Source organism: Sapajus apella, unplaced genomic scaffold (assembly GCF_009761245.1).
Source record: "Sapajus apella isolate SASKATOON/1434 unplaced genomic scaffold, GSC_monkey_1.0 scaffold40, whole genome shotgun sequence".
Taxonomy (NCBI): Eukaryota; Metazoa; Chordata; class Mammalia; order Primates; family Cebidae; genus Sapajus; species Sapajus apella.
In genome coordinates this window covers 8250529-8273651 of record NW_022436980.1, presented here as the reverse complement: position 1 = coordinate 8273651, position 23123 = coordinate 8250529, and the positions used below count along the sequence as shown (strand labels likewise).

The window sequence follows — 23123 nt, the reverse complement described above, 5'->3', positions numbered from 1 at the left end:
AGAATTAGACCATTAGAATCTACTTAATGGATAAAGTAACAAAAACCACTGAATAGCTCAGATGGGAGGAAGTTGGAGGTTGCAGCAGATTTTTAATATAGAACCGATTCATCCCCCCTCCCTATACCTATACTCTTTGCCCAATAACTACAGTTTCTTCATATGGGAATAAACTGTAGTTATTGATTCTGAGCTCATCTGTATCACTCGCTTTGGCCAATGGGATATTAGCACAATGACATAGCAGAGGCTAGAAATGGGCCTATACGGTTAGGGATTGTTCTTACTTCTGCCATTGCCATGAGAATATGTCCACACCGGCTTGCTGGGGGATCAGTCAAGCCAAGTTACCTTATTCTCATTTTAACCAAGGCTACCCCAGGTCAGCTGACAGCCCATTGACCCCCCCCCAACATGTGTACAAGCCCAGCCAAGAACAGCAGAACCTCCTACCCAACTTATGGCCAACTGCAGATACATGAGCAAACCTAACGAAGCCCAGCTCAGGTCAGCTGAACCCTAGAAACTTGTCACTAAATGAATGTTTACTGTATGTGCCACTAACATTTGTGGTCTTTGCTACCTCGCCTTGTTATGGCAATAAATAACTGAATATAGACATTATCTTCATCCCCCCATCACATTATTAAGGTTGAAACTAAGGAAACTGTAGTGGACACTATGGTGTGCTGTCCAGATCCTATCTTCAGAACTAAGGTTGCTGTGAATATAAGCAGCTAGATCTTTGACAATTGATCTGCTTAGTAGAGAGCCACCTTTCCCCAAGTCACACCCCTACCAGGGGACAGCTCACATTCAATGGTTGATGTAGTAGAAGAGGGGATAGATATAAAATTATCCCCTTTGTCTCAAAGTGGACAATTCTGAAGGGCCCACTCTATTGCAGCTCAAATTCTCCCTATCCAGTCTTGTATCCTTCACCCCTCATAAGTATTGTTTCTGAGAATATACCACATTAACTGCCTGCAGGCAAAACTCAGAGTCTCAGAATCTGTTTCTCAGAGAATCCAACCTGTCAAGACCCTGAGGTGAGGAATGACTTGCTCAAGTTCACATTGCAGGTTAGTGATAGAGTGAGGTTAGGACTCAGGTGACATCATCTCATTCCCACCCAGTATTCTGTCTGCTATGCCAAAATGCCTCACACTCAAGGGTAAAGAGGACCTAGGACCAAGATTTAAGGTAAACTTTGCTTTACTAGTACGTGGCAAGAAACCAATTTCATAGCCTGTTTTCTTTCAACCAAAATGTTTTCTGAAATATTTCAACCAAACATTAAAAATAAAACATTTTGCACTCTCAGATTACAGGAATATTTACATGTTTCTGCTGAGTAGGAGAATCTGCCAAAGGAAAATAATCAAAGTCCTGATCATCACTGGATCAGACTAGGGTGGGGGCAACTCAATAGCAGGACAGAGTCCACTCTATGCCAGTATGTGTGAAGCCACATCCTGTCTCAGCACCTGCTCCTGCTACAGGTCTTTCTTGAACTCTGATTTTGTCTAAATCGGGAATTGGTAAACCAGAGGTTCTCTTTAGTCTGGAAAAGCAACACAGACTTGGCAGGTTCTTGTTAAATTTATCCAAGTTCTATTTAAGCTCACTAATCCTTGTAAGGATTACAGAGCTTAGAAGGATACATTCTTTTTTAAAAAAAAATTATTATTATTATTTTTGAGATGGAGTCCTGCTCTGTCACCCAGGCTGGAGTGCAGTGGCACAATCTTGGCTCACTGCAACCTCTGCCTCTGTGGTTCAAGCGATTCTTCCACCTCAGCCTCTTGAGTAACTGGGATTACAGGCATATGCCACTATGCCCAGCTAATTTTTTTTTTTTTTTTTGGTATTTTTCTGTAGAGACAGGGTTTCACCATGTTGGCCAGGCTGGTCTCATACTCCTGACCTCAAGTGATTTGCCTACCTCAGCCTTCCAAAGTGCTGGGATTATAGGCATGAGTTACTACACTCAGCCAGAAGGAAAAATTCTTTAGGAAACAGTCTCTAAACTATCTACATGCTTCTGATCCAGCTAAAATGCTTCATAAATTCAAGCCCATTTGCTGGGATTACTGAGGTGAAGGATAGCCAGGGAAGGTGAACTCTGTATGTGCCGATAAGGACTGGCCCTGGAAGTGGGACATGTGCCTAGAGTGCCATCCTTTAAAAATTCCAACCCCAACATTAGTCAAATTCAGGTAGTACTGAATTTCCTCATGTATTTTTCCTTTCACAATTAATTATAGACAGCAATGACACTGCAGAAAATTCAGCTTCAATTGTAACATATTAAACACCAACTGCATGCTAGGCATTATGCTTAAAGCTTCCATCTGTAACTGCTTTCCTTGTGGCATCCATGGATTCTCCTCCTCCAACCCTCTCTTGCCTAAGTTCAGGCAATTCCACCAAGGCCTGGACTCCTTGCATTGCTTCAAAAGTTCCCAACCTCTTCTGGCAGCTTTCAAAAGTATGATCCATTATCCACCTTCATCACAATCACCAGGAGTCCTTGTTAAAATTACAATCCTTGGATCCAGGTCAATTGACTCAGAATCACTGGTGGTAAGGCCCGGGAATCTGCATTTAAAAAGTTTGCTGGGTAGTTATGCACTCTAAGGACAAAGAGCTACTGTCCCAGAGGAGAAAATCATTTATGGCATTATTTAACTTACCTATTAACTCTTCCTCCATACATTATACTCCAGCCCTCTGTTTTCAGTCTCTAGTAACATGCCCTCTCTCCTTGGAATGCTATCCCCATGAGTACTCCTTATTGTCTATGCAGCCTGTCTTTACCTCACTTGTGCACTCAACATTTTGGCATTCTTCTGTAATAATGCTAATTACCTTCCATTGCAACCAATTGTTTACATAACTATCTTTCCCCTAGATATGAATAATCCTACAATAGGGACTGAGTTTTGGTCATCTTTTATATCCTTTCAGCCTGGCACAGTTCCCAGCATACAACCAGCATTCAGTAAAGATTTGGTAATCATTATACGTCTCCCCTTAGAAGGGTATCATATGAAAAAGACAGTAGTAAGGTATGGCTAAGGTGAGTGATTCTGGGACTGTGTAGAAAACCCACCATAAAACCTTCACAGTTTCCTTTGATCTTGTGAACCCGCAACACAGTCTAATGTAATTTGAGAAAACATATTCATATATATTTATTTTGTAAATTTGGTTTTGCATGCATTAGATCTTTTTAAAAAAACATATTTGTAAGGCATTTTAAATATAGCTATTCTTTTCAAGAAGTCAGTAGGGGCCAAAAATCTCTTGGTTGTGCTTTAGGCAAAACTGGAGATACATGCCAGCAGAAGCTAAATTGCTTTTACCCCAAGCACATCCCCAGGAGTGCTGAGCAGGCCATGGCAGGTAATTTCAGTTGTGGTAACCTTAACCTGCAGCTTGCAACTTACTTCCTTTTGATTGGAAATAGAAAAAGTTTAAATTACTTTGCAATTGATCTGCTTACTCTTCTTTTACTCCATGAGTCGGTCATTTTCCTATCTACTACCCTACTGTGAGAGCAGTGACCTGATTGAATTTATAGGTGGGACGACCCTGGCCATTCCTGATCACTTGTTCTCTAGAAAGAGCAACTTGTCTCATTTAATAGTGTGTCCTGTCCAAGTGATTTGCTGTCCTACAGATTGACTCCATCAAACCTTAAATTTATTTAAAATATATTTGAAAAATATATTCAGAAATATTTAGTCATTACGCATGGTTTACATATAAAGTTTGAATTCATCTTGGTATTAGAAATCTAATTTCAGGTGCCAAACTACATTTCTAGCCCTCTCTTTCCCTCTTATCCTCTACTGAGCCTTCTGCTCTAGATCAAACCTAATAGCAAATCAGAATCACCTGAGCAACATTTGAAAATACAGATTCCTGGAACTCATTCCTAAACAAATGAGTCATTATCTTGGAGTAGAAAGGGACGTCTGAAGTTTTTTGCAATTTATGTAGAATACCTATTCATTGAAATGAAAAAGATGAAAACCCAATAGAAAAATGGGCAAAGAACACTAAAAAGGAAATAAAATGCCACCTAAACACGAAAAGGTGTTCAATCATACGCATAAAAAGAGAAACACAAACCAACACTACCCTATACTGATACCATTTTTCGCATGCTACATTAGTCAAAAGTATCCAAAAGTTTGATCACATACATTAATTGGAGAGATTTGGGGAAATAAACACTTTTAAACATTGCTGGTGGATTTGCAAAATGATTCAACTTGTATGGAGAGAAATCAGGAAATATCCACTCAAACTACATTTTCTATTTGGTCTAACAGTCCTGCTTCTTAGATGTACACACAATTTCACAATTAATAGTAACCTTGTTCAGATATCATTCTATATATGTGTGATATATGTATAAGAACAAAATATTGAAAATAGTCCAAGTGTCCACAGACAAAATGTTTAAACTATGATAGAATATCACAAGTTTTTGATAAGAAATGGGGAAGATTGCTATATACTCATAAAAAAAGATCTAGAAATATTTTAAATGAAAAAAGCAAGGTGTGGAACAATACACATAAAATATATGCTATATTTTGTATAAAAAGAAAAAATGTATAGGTATTTATTTGTATATGTCTTAAAAAGCACTAAATGGATAAATAAGGAATTATGAGATTACCTGTGGGGGCAGAGAATAGCGGCGTAAAGGGGTCAAGAATGGATACAAGACTTGTCTGTGTACACCTTTTTATATAGTTTTGACTTTGGAAATCTTAAAAAAAATTGTTTCTTTGAAAAATTAAAAACAAAATGCCTTGATCGAGTCATCACCCTATCAAAAAAAAGGCTACTCATTTTTCAAGGCCCTTCCATAAAATCAACCTACTTTTCAAAATTCTCTGATATTTTCAGTACCTTATCTGATGACCACAATTGGAAGAGCAAATCCCTCCACTACATTCTTCAAACACTTGTTGTGTAACATTTAACATAACAGGCACTTTCCCCCCTTGGAATGTCAGGGATTAGTCTTGACACTGACTTGCTTGATGTTGGATGCATTAAGGTCAGTGGACTGAGAAGACCAAGCAGGTTAGGAGACAGACTCTCTAGTCTCCAGGGCACAGAATGATTGATAAGTAAAGATTAAATAAGCAGCGGGGGACACACAGCCAGTGTGTGGAAGTCTGAGCACTCATCCAGCCTCTCCCCCTAGCTCAGTGTTGCAGGGTCTAGAGAAGGCAGCTGCCGGGCACTGTCACTACTGATGAAAGGAGGAGTTAGGGGCAAAGGGTCAGTTTTTCAGGACTGCCCCAGAGGCAAAGCAGTATCTTTGAAATGTTGTGGATCCTGATGACTATAAGGCTTCTCGAGAAGGAAAAATTCTCTTCAGTGGGATCAAAGACAAAAAGGGTATTTTAGGCTGATTTGTATACTGTCATTCTCATTTAAATTTACCTATATCTATCTATCTATCTATCTAATTTTGAGACAGGATCTCACTCTGTCACCTGGGCTAGAGTGCACTGGCAGGATCTCGGCTCACTGCAACCTTCGCCTCCCAGGTACAAGCAATTCTCCTGCCTCAACCCCTCAAGTAGCTGAAATTACAGGCATGCACCACCACTCCCAGCTAAGTTTTGTACTTTTAGTAGAGATGGGATTTCATCACATTGGCCAGGCTGGTCTCGAGCCCCTAGCCTCAAATGATCCGCCCACCTTGGCCTCCCAAAGTGTTGGGATTACAGGCGTGAGCCACTGTGCCCGGCCTATCATTCTTATTTTAGAAATTCACTTATGAAGTCCTTAGATAGTAAGAAATCAACATTTTCTCTCTCCTTGTTGCCATATTCCACCTCCATGAACTTTGCCACCTCTCTTGATTACCCTCAAACTCTCCTTTCTTTAAAAGAAGCTATCAAAAAACTTCCCTTGCCCTATTAAATGTCCTGTGTATTCTAGCTCTTAAAATCTAGTGATAAAATGCCAATGTTAAAATATTTTTCATCTCTAAATATTGCTAAGAAAGAAACATGCTGGCTTTATGTTTCCCCTGACTTCTTTTTTCATTCTGTGGTGAAGTGCCTTTAGCCAGCAACTTCTTCCTATCTGACAAACTTTGTTTGTAATCCATTCACTTAACATACACACCCAACATTCCTGTCCTTGACTGACATTTTAAATATCACTAACAAGAAAGAATGACTTTATATGTTAGGCCATTTTAAACACCACATGCAATATATTCTGTGCTGATAAAACCAGATAGGCATTGGAATTTGCTCAAGCATAAATAACTTCCCTTAGATGAAAGCCTAAAATCTTACTTAAGGTAAGTTTCTTGGTGTTTGTACGTTCATCAGTGGTGTCCAAAGACGTTTAGCAAGATGGACCAGCTGGTGAGTACAGCCCACACTGTAGTTGGAAGCGTGCCACTGCTTTCAAGGGCCAGAAAAGTCTGGAATAGTAGGCAGGGCTTGATTTATTTTTAAGGAAAAGTAAGGCCATGTGATAGATTTCCAACTGAAAATCAGTCAAGGCTGGAGTTTGGTTCACTAAGCCCATGGCTCATGCCAATTCTTATTTTCCCATGGCTGACTCCCATTCTTGGCTGAAAGTGCTACAGCCTTTCCCATAAGGGTAACCTGGGACATGACACAGGGTGAGAGAGGCCTTCCAGGAATTAGATGAGAAATAAAATAAAAGATCCCCCTCCCCAAAATCAGGTCCAGGCTGCCATTCAGTGAGGAAAATGCCCAAATCATAATACCTGATTTCCAATAAGGCAGAAAAAAAAAAAAACCCTCAGCCCTTCTACGGTTCATATTCAATCCAGATGTCTAGAAAACAGCGGGATTATTTGCTAAAAATTTGCTAAGGCAGTACCAGATGCCTATAATGGGACCGTGTAGAAGTTGAGGTGGAAGCTATAATGATTTTTCCATTCCCCTCTGAAATAAGGAATGAGAACACTTTGTGAAAGCGTTGGTAGGTAACACATTTGACATTGGGAACACCTGGTTTGCTAGGGCTTTCATCACTAGCCAGCACCAGTCTCTGTGATGGATTGAATACTTGCTTCCTTTCTGGACATCTGGAGTGCAATTAAGCTCACTGCCCTCATGCTATTATTTGAAAAATCCAGGAAACAAATGATTGAGTCCTAGTTAACCAATAAATATGTGGCTTTGTAGTATTAGTCTCTTGGGCTTCAGTTTTATCACCAAGAATAGTAATGCAGCCTGATGTGGATGAGCTGTTGTGAGGGTTCACGTGTTGACATTGCGTAATCAGCACAAAGCAATTAGAAGTATTTTGGTTATAGGTGCTCTAGTGACAAATGTGACTTGATCTAGTGACAAGTATGACTTGATCATTGGTCTCCACATGACTACCAGATCAAATGATGATGCAGAGGATGACTATATAACAGTGCCTATTACCTGACCGGTACTTCTGTACACTATCTTCTTTAATCCTGTGAAACAGATATGACTGTCTTCTAAACAAAGACTTAGGAGTAGCTTGCCCCAGGTCGCACAAGTAAATTGTGACCTTGGATTTAAATCTGTCTATCTCCAGAATTTATTTTGTGTCTTTTGTTTGTATGATCATTATTGTTGTTGTTTTGGTTAAGAAAATTCCTTTTTTGCTTTTTCTCCCCCTAAATATACATATAGGGCAGGGTAAATGTCCAAAAATGAATCATCAATCCAAATAATTTATGATGGGATATTGGAAAGGATGGGATATCGGAAAGGATGCGACATCGGAAAGGATGCTATCTCAGAGGAAGATGGGCTATTTAAAGTAGAGAATGCATAACTGATACTTTACCCTGAATCGGCTCTAGATACCTGCTGTATAACATTGTACCTATAGTTATCAATACTGTATTGTGCACTTAAAATATATTAAGAGATAAGATTTCACATTAGCTATACTTACCACAATAAAAAAAATATGATTTAGAAAGCTAGATGATATTCAAATCAAGTTGACATTATCATGACAATATAACTAAAATTTGTGTTCAATTATACCATGATCTTATGTCAGAAAAATCTGTGAGATAATATATTACATATATTGAAGTTAAATGTTAACATATAATTAGTTATATATTATTAAATATATTTTTATAATCTTTCAGGTGCCTTTAGATGAAATATGTTTTATGGAAACTATAAAGAATATGAAAACAATGGAATATAAAGAATTACTCTAAGGGATTTTTTTTTTCTGGATAAAACATGAACAACAACAAAACAGTAGAAAATGCATATAAGAAAAAAAATCTTTTTAAAATTAAAGCCCTAGAGATGCAATAATTGTAAAAGAACCAGGCGGGTCAGATTTTGGGCTTCTGACTATGAGGCTTAACTAATCACAGTAAATCTTGCAATGTTCCCATGAGAACTGCAATGAGTTAGATCTCAGCTGCCCAACACTGGGCTGTATGCCTCATGGGTCTCAGATGCACTATTAATATGTAAAATTGTGAAAACCCTAAATTCAGCCAAATTTTTCTGCTCTCCGAAAGGACTTGAGTGCAGTTCAGTCCATATTTTCAGTGACTTTTAATTTATCTTAAGAGTTTCTCTCAGCTCTGGTTAATTCCTTCCTCAAGCTTGCCAAAATCAAGTACTTCCAAGAGTCTGGTAAGTCCCATCTGTGATGAGCCACCTGCAGCACAGAGCCTGCAGGAAGATCAGATGGGGCTGCTCACAGGCAAGAAGACTCAGTAGCCAGAAGAAAATGTCTGACTGCCTCTGATTCTCTCCCACACTGTATTATTTTCCCCGTTTTCTTCCACCATTTCAGACTATAGTGTTTGCATATTTTTCTTTTTGAAATGTTGAAAACTTAAACCGGAACCATCCTGGAATGGCTATTTAAATAAGCCGGCAAACTGACCTGTGTTACCACAGCCAAAGAGCCCTCTGAACATCGCATTTTCTTTTGGGTCCTTGGGTCCCCCATGTACCTCTCCTATAAAGCTTGTCCCACCTTAGATATGAGAAAAACAATAATATAATGAAAATGTTTAAGAGAACCTAGCTGAAAGTGGTCGATTTTCATGGTGCTGTTGTTGACAGGGCCGAAGATGGTGATCACAGAGACTTTCCTGGTGGCCATCTTGCAGAAACTTTCCAGATATTCATCACGTTGTTGCACATACATATTGTTCTCAGCCTTGGGAGCAGTGATCAGCTGGAGGTGGGTGAAGACAAACAAATACTAATTTATAGTGATAGTTTCACACTGGGGCAAAACCCAAAGAGATGATTTGGAAGAGTGGGCTGGTAGTGACTGCATCTAAGCTACAGATACTCTGCTGAACAGTTAGCATAATTAAGGCCAAAAAGGGCCATTCGGAAAGGCCTCCTTTTGTCTCCAAGACAGCTTAGAGTTTTCTACCCACTTCCATTATTTACCTTCATTACTAGTCTCCATGTGTCTCGGTTTTCTCATTTATGAACTCTGCACAGGAGTACTTATTTTGCAAGGCTGTTGTGAACATTACTTGGCATGCAATAATTGTTCAATAAATGTTATCTTTCTTCCTCAATTTTGATCTTCATTATTCTCATTGGCTGATTAGATATTCGTTAATTCAGTGGTTGCCACTATTATTCACATTTCACAGAGCTAAGAGAGTTTCATAGTCAGGCCCTGGGCACTATGAAACATTCTGAGATTTAGAACTTTTAGAAAACTTTACAGAAAGGTTTTATGATGACTTTTAGTCCTATGTTTTGTCACATAGAATATATTCATTGTCACACTAGGCCTGCACAGAGCTAGTGGTGTTTGTCTTTTGATATTGCAGTTTTCCAACAGGATGTTTTTTACTTTAAGTTTAGCCGTCTCTGTAGTTCAGACCTGGTATTTTTCACCTAGCCCTCTGTCTTTCATCCTCATTCTGTGACCCCTGTCTTCTGTGAAAAAAAGAAGAAAGACAAAGCAATCAAAAGAAATGCTTTAGTCATCAGCGATCTGAGAAAATGCAATTTATTTTGGATACAGTGAGGATAACCCTATTTTTAAGAGGTTCTCTTGAATCTTTTCTCTGAGAATGTCTCACTGTTTTTATCTAACCTCATGCAAAAGCTTCTCTACTCTCTTGATTATTTTAGTTACCCTTCGCTGAGCCTTCTCCAATTTTACCAGGACTTCTTGAGCTGAACCTAGAACTGTGTTGTTCCACACTCCACAAGCTAGAGGGTATAGGGCTGCTCACCTTAGAGGTGAGACGATGTGAAATTTTATTCTGATGATGACCAGGTCTTTGTTGAGATCCTTGATCCCACATAGTTCACCAGGCTGATATCTGCAATGAACACTATTTGGCCTTTGTTGCATCACCACTAAGCTCAGAGGCAAAACTCCATAAATTATTTCTCTGTAAACAACTTCTTGCATTTGACTAAATGCAAATTTATCAGTCAATTTTCTTGCATTTGACTAAATTCAAATTTATCAACCCATTTTCTATTTATCCACCTAACCTTTTAACCTGTTTCTGAAGTTTATGACTATTAGCTTGGCATTTTTCAGAGGGCAAGTCACCAGGCTGTGTACCTCTTCCAAATATTTTATCAAAAATGGTTAATAAATCTGGTCTCAGCTTGATCCTGCTGTTTATTTTTCTCCATCAGAAATGTCTGTATCACTGCCTGCAGGCTTTCCCTTCTAAGAATTCTCTCCACATGACAAAATACTCTTCCTCAAGGAAATTAAACGTGTTCAATTGCCTTTGAATGGAACATTAACAAAGGTTTTTCTGGGATGAAGTTTTTGTTTTGTTTTGTTTTTCAGATCATAATTAATTTTAAATAGACATGCTCTAGTTTATTTTTCATGTGTTTCTATGCCTGTTCATATGGACATTCTGGGTAGGAAATGTTTGTTTTAGGAACATAATTTCCCATGGGGAAAAATAAAATTTCTCCAAATTTATTCATTGATTCACATTTGGCCTTAAAACAAGATTTAAGGCAGCTATAAAAAGATGTGGTGATGATATTTTTAGTTGCTTGGTTTGTCTTTAATTAGTTTTATGGTATCTGAAAATATTTTTTCAGATTTTGATGGGAGTCCAGATTCCTAAGTTTTATTTTAAGTCGGTATATTTTAGGTATTTTTTTCTGACTGTTCTGTGCTCAAAAACACACTATTCTGCAATAAATAAAATGAATGTTTAAGTAAAAACACAAAATGGTAAAAACAAAGGTAACAGAAAGGGGCTTAATGTTAATGGTTTTGGATTCCCTGTTCTAAATTAAGGATAACCCCATATTTAGAATATATTTAGAGGAGTTTCTAAGGCAAAGCTGCTGAGATGTCAGATGACAGAAAATTGCCTGTTTCTGTAGCTTCAGATTCATGCATAGATTCCATTTCATTCATCTCATACTTTGCCTTACAATCCACGGACAGAGCATGGTATGATAGGATTTTAAGAGTCCTCAACTCTCCTCTAGTCTTCTCCCCCTGTGTATATTAGGAATTTCAGATAGTATGTAATCACATAGAACCTTATCCTCCCCTGTGTGGTAGGTTCTCCCACATAGGTCTATACATAGTGGCGTGAGGCCATGGATACCCAGTGGGAATCTCACTTAAATAAATAAGAGCCTCTGATGTTTATTTTCATTTCAGACCTTTTGCCCAAGAATGCCTTTAACCACCAGTAAGGTGATGTTCATTTTGCAGGACTCACTTTCTAACTCCCGGCCCTCCACGTTCTGGCCCTGGGCTCTCTTTTGGTAATGTCCTCTTTTACCTCCCTTACCTGACCTCTTTACCCCCTAGAGCCAGACCAGCCTAAATTAGGAAATGAAAGGAATCTTGGACAGGGAGACACAGAGAAAGAATAATTCCAGTCAAAGTCAAGGCGCTGTCATTTCAGTCCTAGTTCAACCCCGGGCATGCTTGTAGCCTGAATAAACCACTTAATCTTCTGAACCTCAGCTTTGTCATTGTTAAAATGAAACAACTTTCCTGCCAACCTCATCATGTTGTGAGAACTGAGCAAAAGTAAATATATCTGTATATCTTTGTAGGTACATAAAATACACTTATTACAGATTTATTTATTCCTAATAAATAAAAAATGTGTCCCCCAAGCACCTGCAGGTATGTCGCCTCTGAACAATTCACCCACAATCCTTCCTCTCTCTTTGCCCTTGTCACCCCGCTACCTTGGAAGCCTGCCCCCTTCCTTCCCTAAATCTGAATCTTACTTTCAATGCATCATCTTCCTTAAAGTCTTTTCTAGCATGCAGGGATCACTTCCTCCTTTTAATGATTGTTCTTATTGTCTGCCCCACAACTTGGAATTTAAATATTTCCTTCATTTACCATATAACTGTCACATCTCCCCAGGCAGAATGTAAGCTCTGCAGACCTTATTACTGTCCTGCAGTTGGAAGAGGCATAAATGCTGGCCAACACTCCTCAGGTTACATAGATCACCCCAGTCAGAGGAGAGGAGAGGGACTCAGGAACAAAAGGTTCCCGTGGTTATGAATGTCTAGATGCAGGCTACAACTTTACCAGTTGGCAAAGACACTTTCCCTTGCATTTAATCTGCTCCTCAAGTTTGCAACAGAGAAAATAGAGAAGGCTGACCATCTGAACCCATTTCAGGGACTCTTTCCCTGTGTTTTGACATCTCCATCCTATTCACTTTCTAGTTTGGCAGTATTTCAGACACTATTTAAAATGGAAACGATTTCCAGTCCCCTCCTCCTAAAAAGAGCATCTTAGAACTCCTCAGTAAACATTATTTTATGTCACTTGGCCTCTTTCCAGTTTGATGGCAATAAATCAGGGCATGTATCATGAATTTAAAACTGTTGTATTTCTTTTTCATGCTTCTGTTCCAACTGGTGTGTTGGCTCAATGAGCCTCAGAGGATAAGGAAGCCTGTTTGCATAAGTAAAGAGAGCAAACAGCAATGGAAAAAAGCTAGAGGGAAGATATTTTAAGTCTCAGATTATTCAAAATACTGTGTTAGGCTCAAAACACTAGATTTTTTTTTACAGGATTCTGAAAAATAACTTTCAAGCTAGTAGTCTGCCTTAATGCAACAGGAAACCTCAAATCCTTTCCTAAAATTAAACCAAATAAGTAGATTGTTGCCCCAGTACACAGATGTCTGAAGTAAGGTTGAATACATTAACCCACTTGAATTACAGGAGATTCAGTCACCAAAGAATGCTTAAACTTGCACTTGAATTCATGCAATTCAGCATTTGAGGTCCCTTGTTAACTGACAAGTGAATAGATCTCAGAGCGCAGAATGATGGCTTGTCAGCTCTTCCTCATAGTCCAATGTTTTGGTGATAAACAGCTTACCTATACTCTCACTATCATCAGCCCCAAACTGACACCAAGCAGGTTGAAGGATTAGGTTAACTGGAATCCAATCTATTGTTTTTGACTGAACGCCTGGAAAGCCAGAGAACTAAGTGCAGAGAACTCACCATGTGTTAAAGGCAGAAACTCCGCATTTGTGCTTAGCAAACTCTTGCTACTTATCTGGGTGACTCAAAGTTGAAAATAAATTTTTTAATTTCTTTGTATTCATATTTATTAATTTTGAAAATTCATATTTATTAACTAGCAAGATCATTCCTCAGTTTCCCCTTTACTTTATGGCATATTCCACAGGAAGCTCATACCCACAAGAATTCAGAAAGGGAGATTGGCCTGAATTTGAGCTTTCAACTCAAACAGAACCTGAGTTCTAAATCTGACTTCACCACATATTAGCTATATAATTTGGGTAACTTCAGCTTCTGTTTTCTCATGCGTAGAAAGGAGTTAATAAATCATTCCTTGAGGGATTGTTGTGAGAATTAAACCACACACTCTCGGCAAGGTACCTTGCAGGCCGTGCTCTTTTTGTTGATAGGTTTAGAGGCAGGAGGTTTGAAAGAGTGAACACTAGTCTAAAAATAGGACACTTTGCTCCACCTGCAGCTCCTGTGAAGGCCTCTAGGAAGCCATCCATCCAACTGTGACCTACACCATTGCTGCCAGTGTTTCTCTAAGTAATTGTTAAGTAGCAGTTATGCGATATGTCCACATCTAAAGAATGGTATAAATAAAGACAAAGCACTAAGGATTTACAATAAATGGTAGTTAGGTACTAGGTTACTGAAAAGCTGAAAAGAGGAGCTGAAAGTCCTGCACAATTTCTTGGAATGTAAACCTTCTTTCAGTTAGAGTATACTGGTTAAGGCCAATTGGAGGTAGTTGTTCTCAGCCATATTTAAATAGCTTGAGAGTGCTAAACTTTAATGAATAGTAGTTGAATCACTGAGCTTCCTGAGTAACATCAGCCAAGTTTGATGGGAAAACTGAGTGGAAAAGGAGAAATGGCATCAACAATGTTTTTCACCCATTGGTCTCCTCTCTGGTGAAAAAATCTTTTTTCTCTATCTTTTGCTTTTGTATCTTGTTTATTTCATCTGATCTTTTCTAATCCATTCTTACTTTAGACATCATTAGCTCTTCAGAAGACACATTTCTGATATGATCATCAGCTGGCCGCACATAGGATCAAAGCCTGAAAAGCCTTGTGTTAGTGTTTTCTTTCTAATAACAAACCTGGTTCTCTCACTAGCCCAAAGAACCAACACTGCCAGGAGCAATTCCAGCTGGTTTCTGTTTTGCCTCACATGACATCAGTAGAAACTGTCATTTGAGTTTCATTTGCTAGAAATTTATAACCAGGCATACTGTTAAAAGCAGAAAGGGCCCAGCTGGGCTTTCAGATCCCCGACTAAGGGAGTGGTGAGAAGCAGGGAGAAATGAAAAGCATGACTCATATCAGGGATACACTATGAAAACCCCTTTCTTTTGATTCACAAGCTAGCAGCAATGGGAAATATTTGCCAGACGGGTGCACAATTACAATCCTGACATTTTACCCAAGATTTTTTTTTAAACCTGATCATGAGGAACACTTTGCCTGCCCTGTTGGCTGAATGAACAGAGTTTAGTGACGTACTTTGGTGGGCTGGACAAAGTTGTAGGTACTCAGCATTGGAGCAAACCACTAACGCTTTCCCATGTCCCAAAAAGAGCAGTTTGCCCCCCCCCCACAGGCTCCCTAACAGACATTGAAGTATCAGGTAGAGTTTTACTCTGAAATATGATTTCTTTTTTGTTCTAATGGGAACATTCCCATTTAAATTTATGTACTCTGAGAATATCCCAGCAGCTGTTAAACTACTCTAACAGCCTGTCACCTAATAACCTAAGTTTATATAGACACTTTAAGGCTTTGGTTAGATATTGCACCAATATACATAAAATACATAACAAAACACACACAGGCACACACACAAATCCTTAGAATCAACCAGAGCTAGGTTTTGCTCTAATACATAAACCCACTGTCTATGTTAACAGCTAAGAGAATTTGAGATATGCATCACTCATGATAAACATCACAAGGAACTTTGCTCTGAGTAATATTTCAAATGCACATTTAAACTTTCTGAAACCACTTACGATAAATGGGCACCAGAGTCACTCTGCCCAGATCATTAACCCAAATTTAGGCTAGCGTGGAAAACCTACAAGATCTTCTAAAAAATGCCTGGAGAAAAGAGTGTCTGTCTCTTTTGGTGGGCGGAATGTAGGCTGTGCAGTCACCTTGTGGGGGTGGGTTCATTCAGGAGGATGGGTGCTGCCCTCAATGGCATGAGTTGATTCTCTCACCCAGGATTCTGAGAAAATCATTCTGACTCACATTACCCAACATCAATTTACTGATCTTTTACTTAAAATTAATGGTAACAATATCCTTTTCCTCCTTGACAGCCTGGATTGAAAAGCTAGCCTTGAGAAGCCAGGGATAGAAATTTTGGAGGGACACTAAAAGAGGGAAAGAGAAGACATGAAGAGGAGAAGGAGTCATTTGCACATCACCGATAAAAACTGCCCTTATATGTAGGATGGGCTCATTCCTGCCCAAAGCCCTCATTTAGTGGTGGCACGTGATGGTCAAAAGAGAGGGTTGCTAAGATAAATCTGTGACTTATTCAACACGAGTGGCACTCAGAACCGCAGACCAAGGGCAAGTAGGGATGGATGGCTTGTCTCCTTTTTGACACACAGGTGCACAGGCACATGCACATACTTATTTCACAGTGACCTGGAGAAACTGACGTCTAGATTTCAAATTCAGGTATATTTCTAGAGTACTGGAAATTGAAGCAATCAACCCAGTTCCCCACATTCCACTCTGGCTCTTCCTAGCAGTTGGATAGGGAGGCAAGAGGTAGCTTTTAAGGGGAGAAGATTTCTGCCAGCTAATTTTAAAAGGACCCATGAGGGTCACACCAGCAAGGACTCTTCCCTATTGTCAGTCATACCCACTACCGACCCAGGCTGTCTTACTTTCCTCATTGAGCGCTCCGATGTTGATACAGACCTAATTAGACAAAGAGGGGACCTCTGCTATTGTCTGATAGACATGATCCTAGTTCCTAAGTCAGACAGAGAGAAATGCTTTTACTAAGATGTGACTGAAGTCAGCACACTCTCTTTTAGGAATTTCATCATTCCTTTCATCCTTTGGACTTGGTAAAAGGGACCTGTGTCTAGAAATATCCCTTAGAAAAGAGTGGTAGAAATGAAGGAAGAAGTTGACTATAGGTGCTCCCCTGGGCTCATGTCTAGGGTTCCCCAACCACTGACTTTGTACCACAGGGCCATGAGTTGTATGAGCAGAACTTTGTAGGGCACTAAACCAGAAGGATCTATTGGCCTGCTGCCCTCTTTTGCCAGACTTCTGATCTTCTTAACACAGTACAGGTTCAGCCACAGTCTGGCATCTGGCAACATGATTTTTACAAAACCAGCAGGACAGACATTAACATGCTCTGCCTCAGCCCATAGAACAATGCCAAGGAGAAAGCTACTTACAAGGAGCCTTCGCTTGCCTTCAAAGGACCCCAGCAGGTCGGCCACTGACTTCCTGGGACTCTGTGTGAAGTGTTTGGTGGTGGGTTTCTGATAGCCATCCTGTTCTATTTTACCTCCTTTTTTCTTCTTGCTCTTCTCTTTCTCTTGCTTGCTCTTTTTCTCAGACTTCTTCATTTGCTTTTCACTCTTCAGTAACTTGTCTGGGTTCTCATTCTTCATCTTTTTTTTCTTCTCCTTCTCGGGTTTCTCAAGCTTTTCGTGCTTTTTAGACTCCTTTGCTTTTTTAAGGGGAACGTTCCCCACCTGCAGCTCCTCCTCCAGCTGAGAGGCAGTAGGCCGGCTGAGATCGTACTTATCCTCGTACTCATTACTAAGAATTTTTTCCTGGGCCTTCTTTTTGGGAGGTTTTTCCTTTGCTGGCTTGGGAGGACCTGGCACCACATTTGGGTCTCGGTGGCCATGTTCCCGCCTGTCCATGCGGTTGTCTCGGAAACGGCCTGGGCCAGCAGCCCTTACGCTGGGCTCTGAGACGGTGGTGGGAGGGGCATCTGTGAAGCTCTCCAAGCTGGTGGCCTTGCTGGGCCTCCTGGTGGTCTGTGGCCTCTCCCTGTGCTGATCCTTCCGGGGTGGAGGGTAAAGATGCTCTGAGACTGAGGGTCCCCTGGCAGTGATCACCTCAATGGTTGTGGGGGGCCTGTGGGAGGGTGAGGGGGTCCAGGGTCTCTGTGTGGTGGGAAAGGCAGTGGTGGTCACAGGTCTTGCAGCAACTGTTACGACCCGGGACGTGGACCGAGTTGCTGTTGTGGCTGGAGCAGGAGGAAGGGTGGTAGCCCTGGGGGTTGAGGGAGGGGAGTGCAAAGCCACTGTAGTGGTGGCCAGTTTTCTCAGGACCTTCACCCGACTCTCTTTGGTTGGTGAGAACTGTGCTCTCCTTGGGTCCTCTTTCCTCTTCTCACTGCCCAGGCTCTGCCTTCCTGCTCCACCGTTATTCCCCTCCTCCACCACCTGGCCCTCTACACCAGCTGCCTTACATTTCTGGACAAAGCCCTTCTGCCTGATCTTCTCGATCCTGCGGATGGGACCCTGGTCAATGACCTCATACATGGCTTCCAGCCTGACGGGGTAAGGGTAGCGCTCCTCCACCTGTAGTGTCTTTTTCAGCAGCACCATGCCAAACTTGCCCTTCTCCAGCTTCAGAAAGCTCATCAGCTTAGGGATGAGGCTAGGGTCCAGGGGCTGCTCCAGGATCTGGCCCTCGCTGGTGATCCTCCTCACCTTGCCTCCTTCCTCACCTGCCTGGTGGAAGAGCACAATCTGCTGGATGTGCCTCTCTGCCAGCTCGCAGTACACATCATCCTTCAGCAGGCTCATCATGAGGCGGTAGTAGCCTTCTGAGGCATGAGGGGCTGAGATGACCCATACTCTGTTCTTCCCTGCAAAGCTGGCAAGGATGTTGGGAGAGCTGGACCCTGAAGGGAAACGCAACATTCTTGACCGAGCTGAAGACCCCTCATCCCTGATCATCTCACGAGGAGAGCTCCTGGCTGCTGGTCTTTGTTCAGGTCTCATGGGGGCCCCATTGATTTCCAAGCGGGTTGGCAGCTCTGTTGGGCGAGCCAGTCTCAACACTGGAACACTCCTCCTTCTCTGGAGAGGCTGAAGGTTTGGTTCTTCCATAGTGGATCTCTCAATTCCATGAGACCTCCCAGTGTGCCTCAGAAACCGAGCTGGCCTACTGCTGTCCCGGGAAACCAAAGGCACTTTCCGCCCTCCATGGCTGTCTCTAATCATGGCACGGGGGTGGGATTCTGAGCCACACACTAGCCACATAGCCAACAGCATGGTGAAATGGGGTCCCATTCTCCACGTCATTGTGTAATCCACTTTGCGATGCACTGAGGTCATAAGACAAAGGGGAAGGGGAAATAAAGAAAGAAAATCATTTAACTGGAAACAGAAAATCATTTAACTGGTCATTTTCTTTTTCTCTATCCCAGCCAAGGGGAGGGGAAAAGGGTGGTTAGAGAAGAAGGAGGGAGGTCAGGAGATGGAAAATGGGATGAGATCCTGTTACTTTCAAGCCCCTATAATTTGTCAGTGTTTAACAGAGACAGTTACATTACACAAGAAATCCAATTCAGTTCCCCAGGCAGCAGGCTTGCGCTGTTTCAACTAAATGCTGCGGATGCTCCAAAGAAAATGCAAACTAGCATATTAATTATGACAACATTCACATTTCATCTCTTCAAATAAGCAACAAAGAAACAAATAAACAGACCAAAGACAGAAAGGATTACACACTTACATGGTGGCTCATAGAGATGGAATGCAGAGAGTTGCAAAAGAAATCAGAAGTTTGGTTCCCAGGACAGTTTCCTAGATGAACTACTTTTCCTCCCAGCCCTCTCTCTCTTTTCCGAGGGTGAGCAATACAAAAGGGGTGTGCTGCAGCTCCAGCTTTCAGAGCACCGCCACAGATCCACAGCTTGTCCTGATCTGAGAGCTGAGCCGATTCCTTTTCTTTCTGGCTGTGTCTTTTTACCTTCTGGACAAGTAGGATGAGGTGAAAGGAGCTGTCCTTCTAAGTCTTTGTATCTCCATTTGTCTGCAGTTTCTCCTTGGTCTCGTGTGTCTGTGTGTGCCAGTCCCTTGTGCCGACACAGGACGCCCCTTAAAGTCCAGTCCTGGCGATTTCTGAATCTCACTCTTTCCCTCTTCTTATCTCCCTTTCCCCCACAGTCTGGCTTAGGCTCTTTGTTTCCGGGCGTAAAAGCACTGGGATTAATATGTTTTCCAGGCTGAGGGAAAACACAGGAATGTGATGTTGAAAAAGGACTTTTTTTTCTCTTTTCCTATGCTTCTCTCCTCCCTTTATTTCTCCCTACCTTTTTCCTCCTCTTTTTCTTCTGCTTTTTCTTCTTTCTCTTCCTGGATTCAGTCCCAGAAATGTTAGGACTACATCAGTTTTGCTCCAAACCAAACTCAAACAACAGCAGCCACTGGAAATCAAGGAAACTTCACTAAGAATTTAACAGATCAGCAAAACACCGCCTCCTTCCCATTTCAGCACGTTCAGAGTGGACTCAGTGAGGAGGGAGTAGGGCTGTTCTTTGGGGTGGGGGAACGTTTTGAAACTCCAGACATCATCATAAATCACTTTAGAATAAGATGACTGGGGACTTAACCCCTTCCAAACCAAGTCATCGGGGTACCCTCTCTTCCAGTCTGTTCTTACACTGCACTTTGGAAGGAGGAAATTCTCAGATTTCTGCATCAGGCTGCAGGCTTTTTTTAGAGACAGATATTTATTTGGGTCAGGGTGCTTGGCTGTGCAGACACAGACAGTATATATGTGTTTATAGTCCCATGTGTATATTTTTATATCTTTCTCCCTGCTTTGTGCTTTTAGTTTGAGGTTGGAAAAGCCCATGGAAAACATGACTAGCTTGTTTTTATTTTATGCTAATTGGGGATCATATTACTGTGTTCTTGGTCCTCGTTTCTCCTTGGCATGTAAAGAAGCTGGTAAAAGATTAGAAATGCAGGCAATGGCTGCAAGTGAAGATTGCAGTTGACTATTACATCAGGGAATGGGCATTATCATCTCTAGCTTCAAAGCTCTGGCTGCAGATGGTAGACTAAGGGCTTCCTTGGAGGTCTCGAGTCATTGATGCTGTGTGTGTGTATGTGTGTGTGTGCACGCGTGCGTGAGTGCATGTGTGTGTGTAGTGCAACATTTTCCTCTGCAGAGGCTTTGGATGTCTGAAGGGCTTTAGGCAATCCATAGACATAGTCTTACCAGGTTCCTAAAGAGAGAGTGAGGCAGCTTTGGGCTTCCACCTCCTGAGTCTCCCATGAGGATTCAGTGAAGAAGGAAGGGGCCTCAGGTTACACAGATATTTCTTCTGGCCGTGCTGGGCAGCTGACTTTCCAAGTCACTATTAACTGCCACCAACAGTGGCAAGCCAGGGTCCTCAGAAACCTCCTTGCAAGCTCAGTCATGCAAATAGCATCCCTCACTGGATCAGACTTCATCCCTAGTTGTTACGCCCTGATCAGCCCCATCTTGCCCTGGTCACATTTGGCTTTTTTCACATAAGCTACAAGCATGGAACTGAGAAAGTCCTTTATAGAGGTTAACTGTAGAGCTGCCAGGCTACACCTTGAAGTCCAAGGGGTACCAAGAAGGACGGCCGGCCCTGCTGTGCCATTCCCTCAGAACCTTGTGAAGACACTAACAAAAGAGGGCTTCAGGCAGAGACCCTCAGTCCACTGGAGTCATAGATTGCAGGCTTCATAGGATTCACCTGTTGGGTTGATCACCCTATCCTTGTGCTAAGTTGGAGGGTCCTATATGTTACTTCCTTCCTCATAATTTCCTAATGCATTCCACACTATTCTTATTGGGCTTTCTCCCTTCCATCTTTTCATTTCCTTTTCTCTTCTCTCTGCTTGTAACAACTACCATTTAGTGAGCATTTTCATATGAAGCTTTGGGCTTACTATTTTCATGTATTCTTTTATTTAACCTTCACAGCATCCTTAGGAAGTAAATAGAATGATCCTTATTTTATAGATGGGCAAACCGAGGCTTGGTGAGTTTAAATAAACTGCCTATCGTCCGCAAACGGTAAGTAGTAGCTCTGAAATTTGAACCCAGGTTTAGAACAGTCTACAAAGCACGATGCTATCCTGCCTCTCTCTTTCATTTTCTACCCATACCTTCAGTTTTGTCTTCCTTCAATTCCTTTTTGCACTTCCCACATTCATAGAAGAGTTTCATTTACTTGTTCAACCAGAGTACTTATACTTGTAGAGCCCTACTGTCTGGAATAATTGTGTAACTGTACTTTTTGCTTTTCTCAATAGGTCCTTAGACCCCTTTATTATTTACCTTGTATAAGTCATGACTTACACAAACCTCTGCATGACGTGCACAACATTTGTCACCGGTGTGCTGGTAAAGCTGAAATACAGCCACTTTAGCAACCTAGAGTTGACCCTGAGGAGCCACCCCAACCCCGAGTTGTGCCTGTCTTCCTAGGACCTCAGGCTGTCTTCCCTCTATGAGCTTCAATCACCAGATGGCGCACTAAACACATACAGCAGACAGGACCTAATACTCTACTACCTCCGTTACTCCCCGCCCCACACCAAACACCTTCCTCCAGTCTCTTTTCACACACAGATACATAAACAAACACTGGCAAGTGGGGCTTCTCATGCTTGTTCTCATCTCAGTGCCTAAACCCTTACCTGGGACTTCGGAAAATCCCCTTGAAGAAGTCTGGGAGGCACGTAACTAATAAAAGCAGTGATAAATTCTCATTCATTCATTTCCGGGGAAGCCTATAATGATTTACGGCTTGTAATGATTCTCAATTCCAAGCCTGTTATTTAAGAGCTCTGTATTTTTTTAAGTCCCCCACTTAGATCTTTTTATTTTTCTGCAACATAAGAAAGAAATAATTAACCAATTAGTGCAAGGGGGTTAGAGGGCAGTGAGGTTGGTGATTTATGGAAGGACATTGATGTTGAGTAAGAAAAAGGTAAAAGGAAGAAAAATTTAAAGTAGACTTTAGAAATGCTAATTTGGGGATTAATTGACAGGAAACTAGCTGACATTGGTTTTATAGTAATTTGTGGGGAGGAAAAGAATGTACAAACCAGAACTGCTTTGGAGAAACTAGGGTGGGGGTAGTTATTCGATGACAGCTGGAGTGAATGTAAGAAGGCGTCCAGAAAGGAGTGTGCTAACTGGTCAGGCTCATACTGATCCAAGACTTCAGCAACCTGGGACCCGGGCTTAGGGGAACACGCCGTGCCAGGCACACTAGAGAAACCCAGGGTTTCTGCCACGTGCCGTTGGTTCTCTTGCACAAAGTAACACTCAGAGATGTTACTGAACTGAATTCAAACATTGTCCTATAGTTCAAAAAAAAGCATTTGTTTAAGAGGAAACAAGAATAAAAAGAAAAGGAGAGGAAAATGACAGGCTCTTCAGATGTGATTTTGGTGGGAAACCACCTCTCCTGCTCTGTGATCATCAGTATCCCCAGCAAGAGAAGTAGCAGAGCCATTTTACCACACCCTTTGTGGCAGAGGCATGCAATACTCACACCGAGGATGCTGCTATATGTTTTTTTCTTTCAATC

General features: G+C 41.4%; 1 protein-coding gene across 4 annotated transcripts in view; it reads right to left on the bottom strand.

Moving 5' to 3' along the window:
* Positions 1-20340, bottom strand: part of CCDC80 (coiled-coil domain containing 80) — a 35852-nt gene extending 15512 nt beyond the window's left edge. Inside the window, exons 1-4 of one of the 4 annotated variants that reach the window (XM_032299079.1) lie at positions 19854-20225; positions 19274-19766; positions 16969-18863; positions 9075-9231 (exon numbers count right to left, since the gene is read on the bottom strand). In XM_032299079.1, coding sequence (XP_032154970.1) covers positions 9075-9231; positions 16969-18840 — 2029 coding nt within the window. In that variant the 5' untranslated portion in view covers positions 18841-18863; positions 19274-19766; positions 19854-20225. Of the gene's footprint in view, positions 1-9074; positions 9232-16968; positions 18874-19273 lie in introns of those variants that run through there. The other 3 variants (XM_032299080.1, XM_032299081.1, XM_032299078.1) reach the window with 3 other exon arrangements.
* Between the last annotated feature and the right edge of the window lie 2783 nt (positions 20341-23123).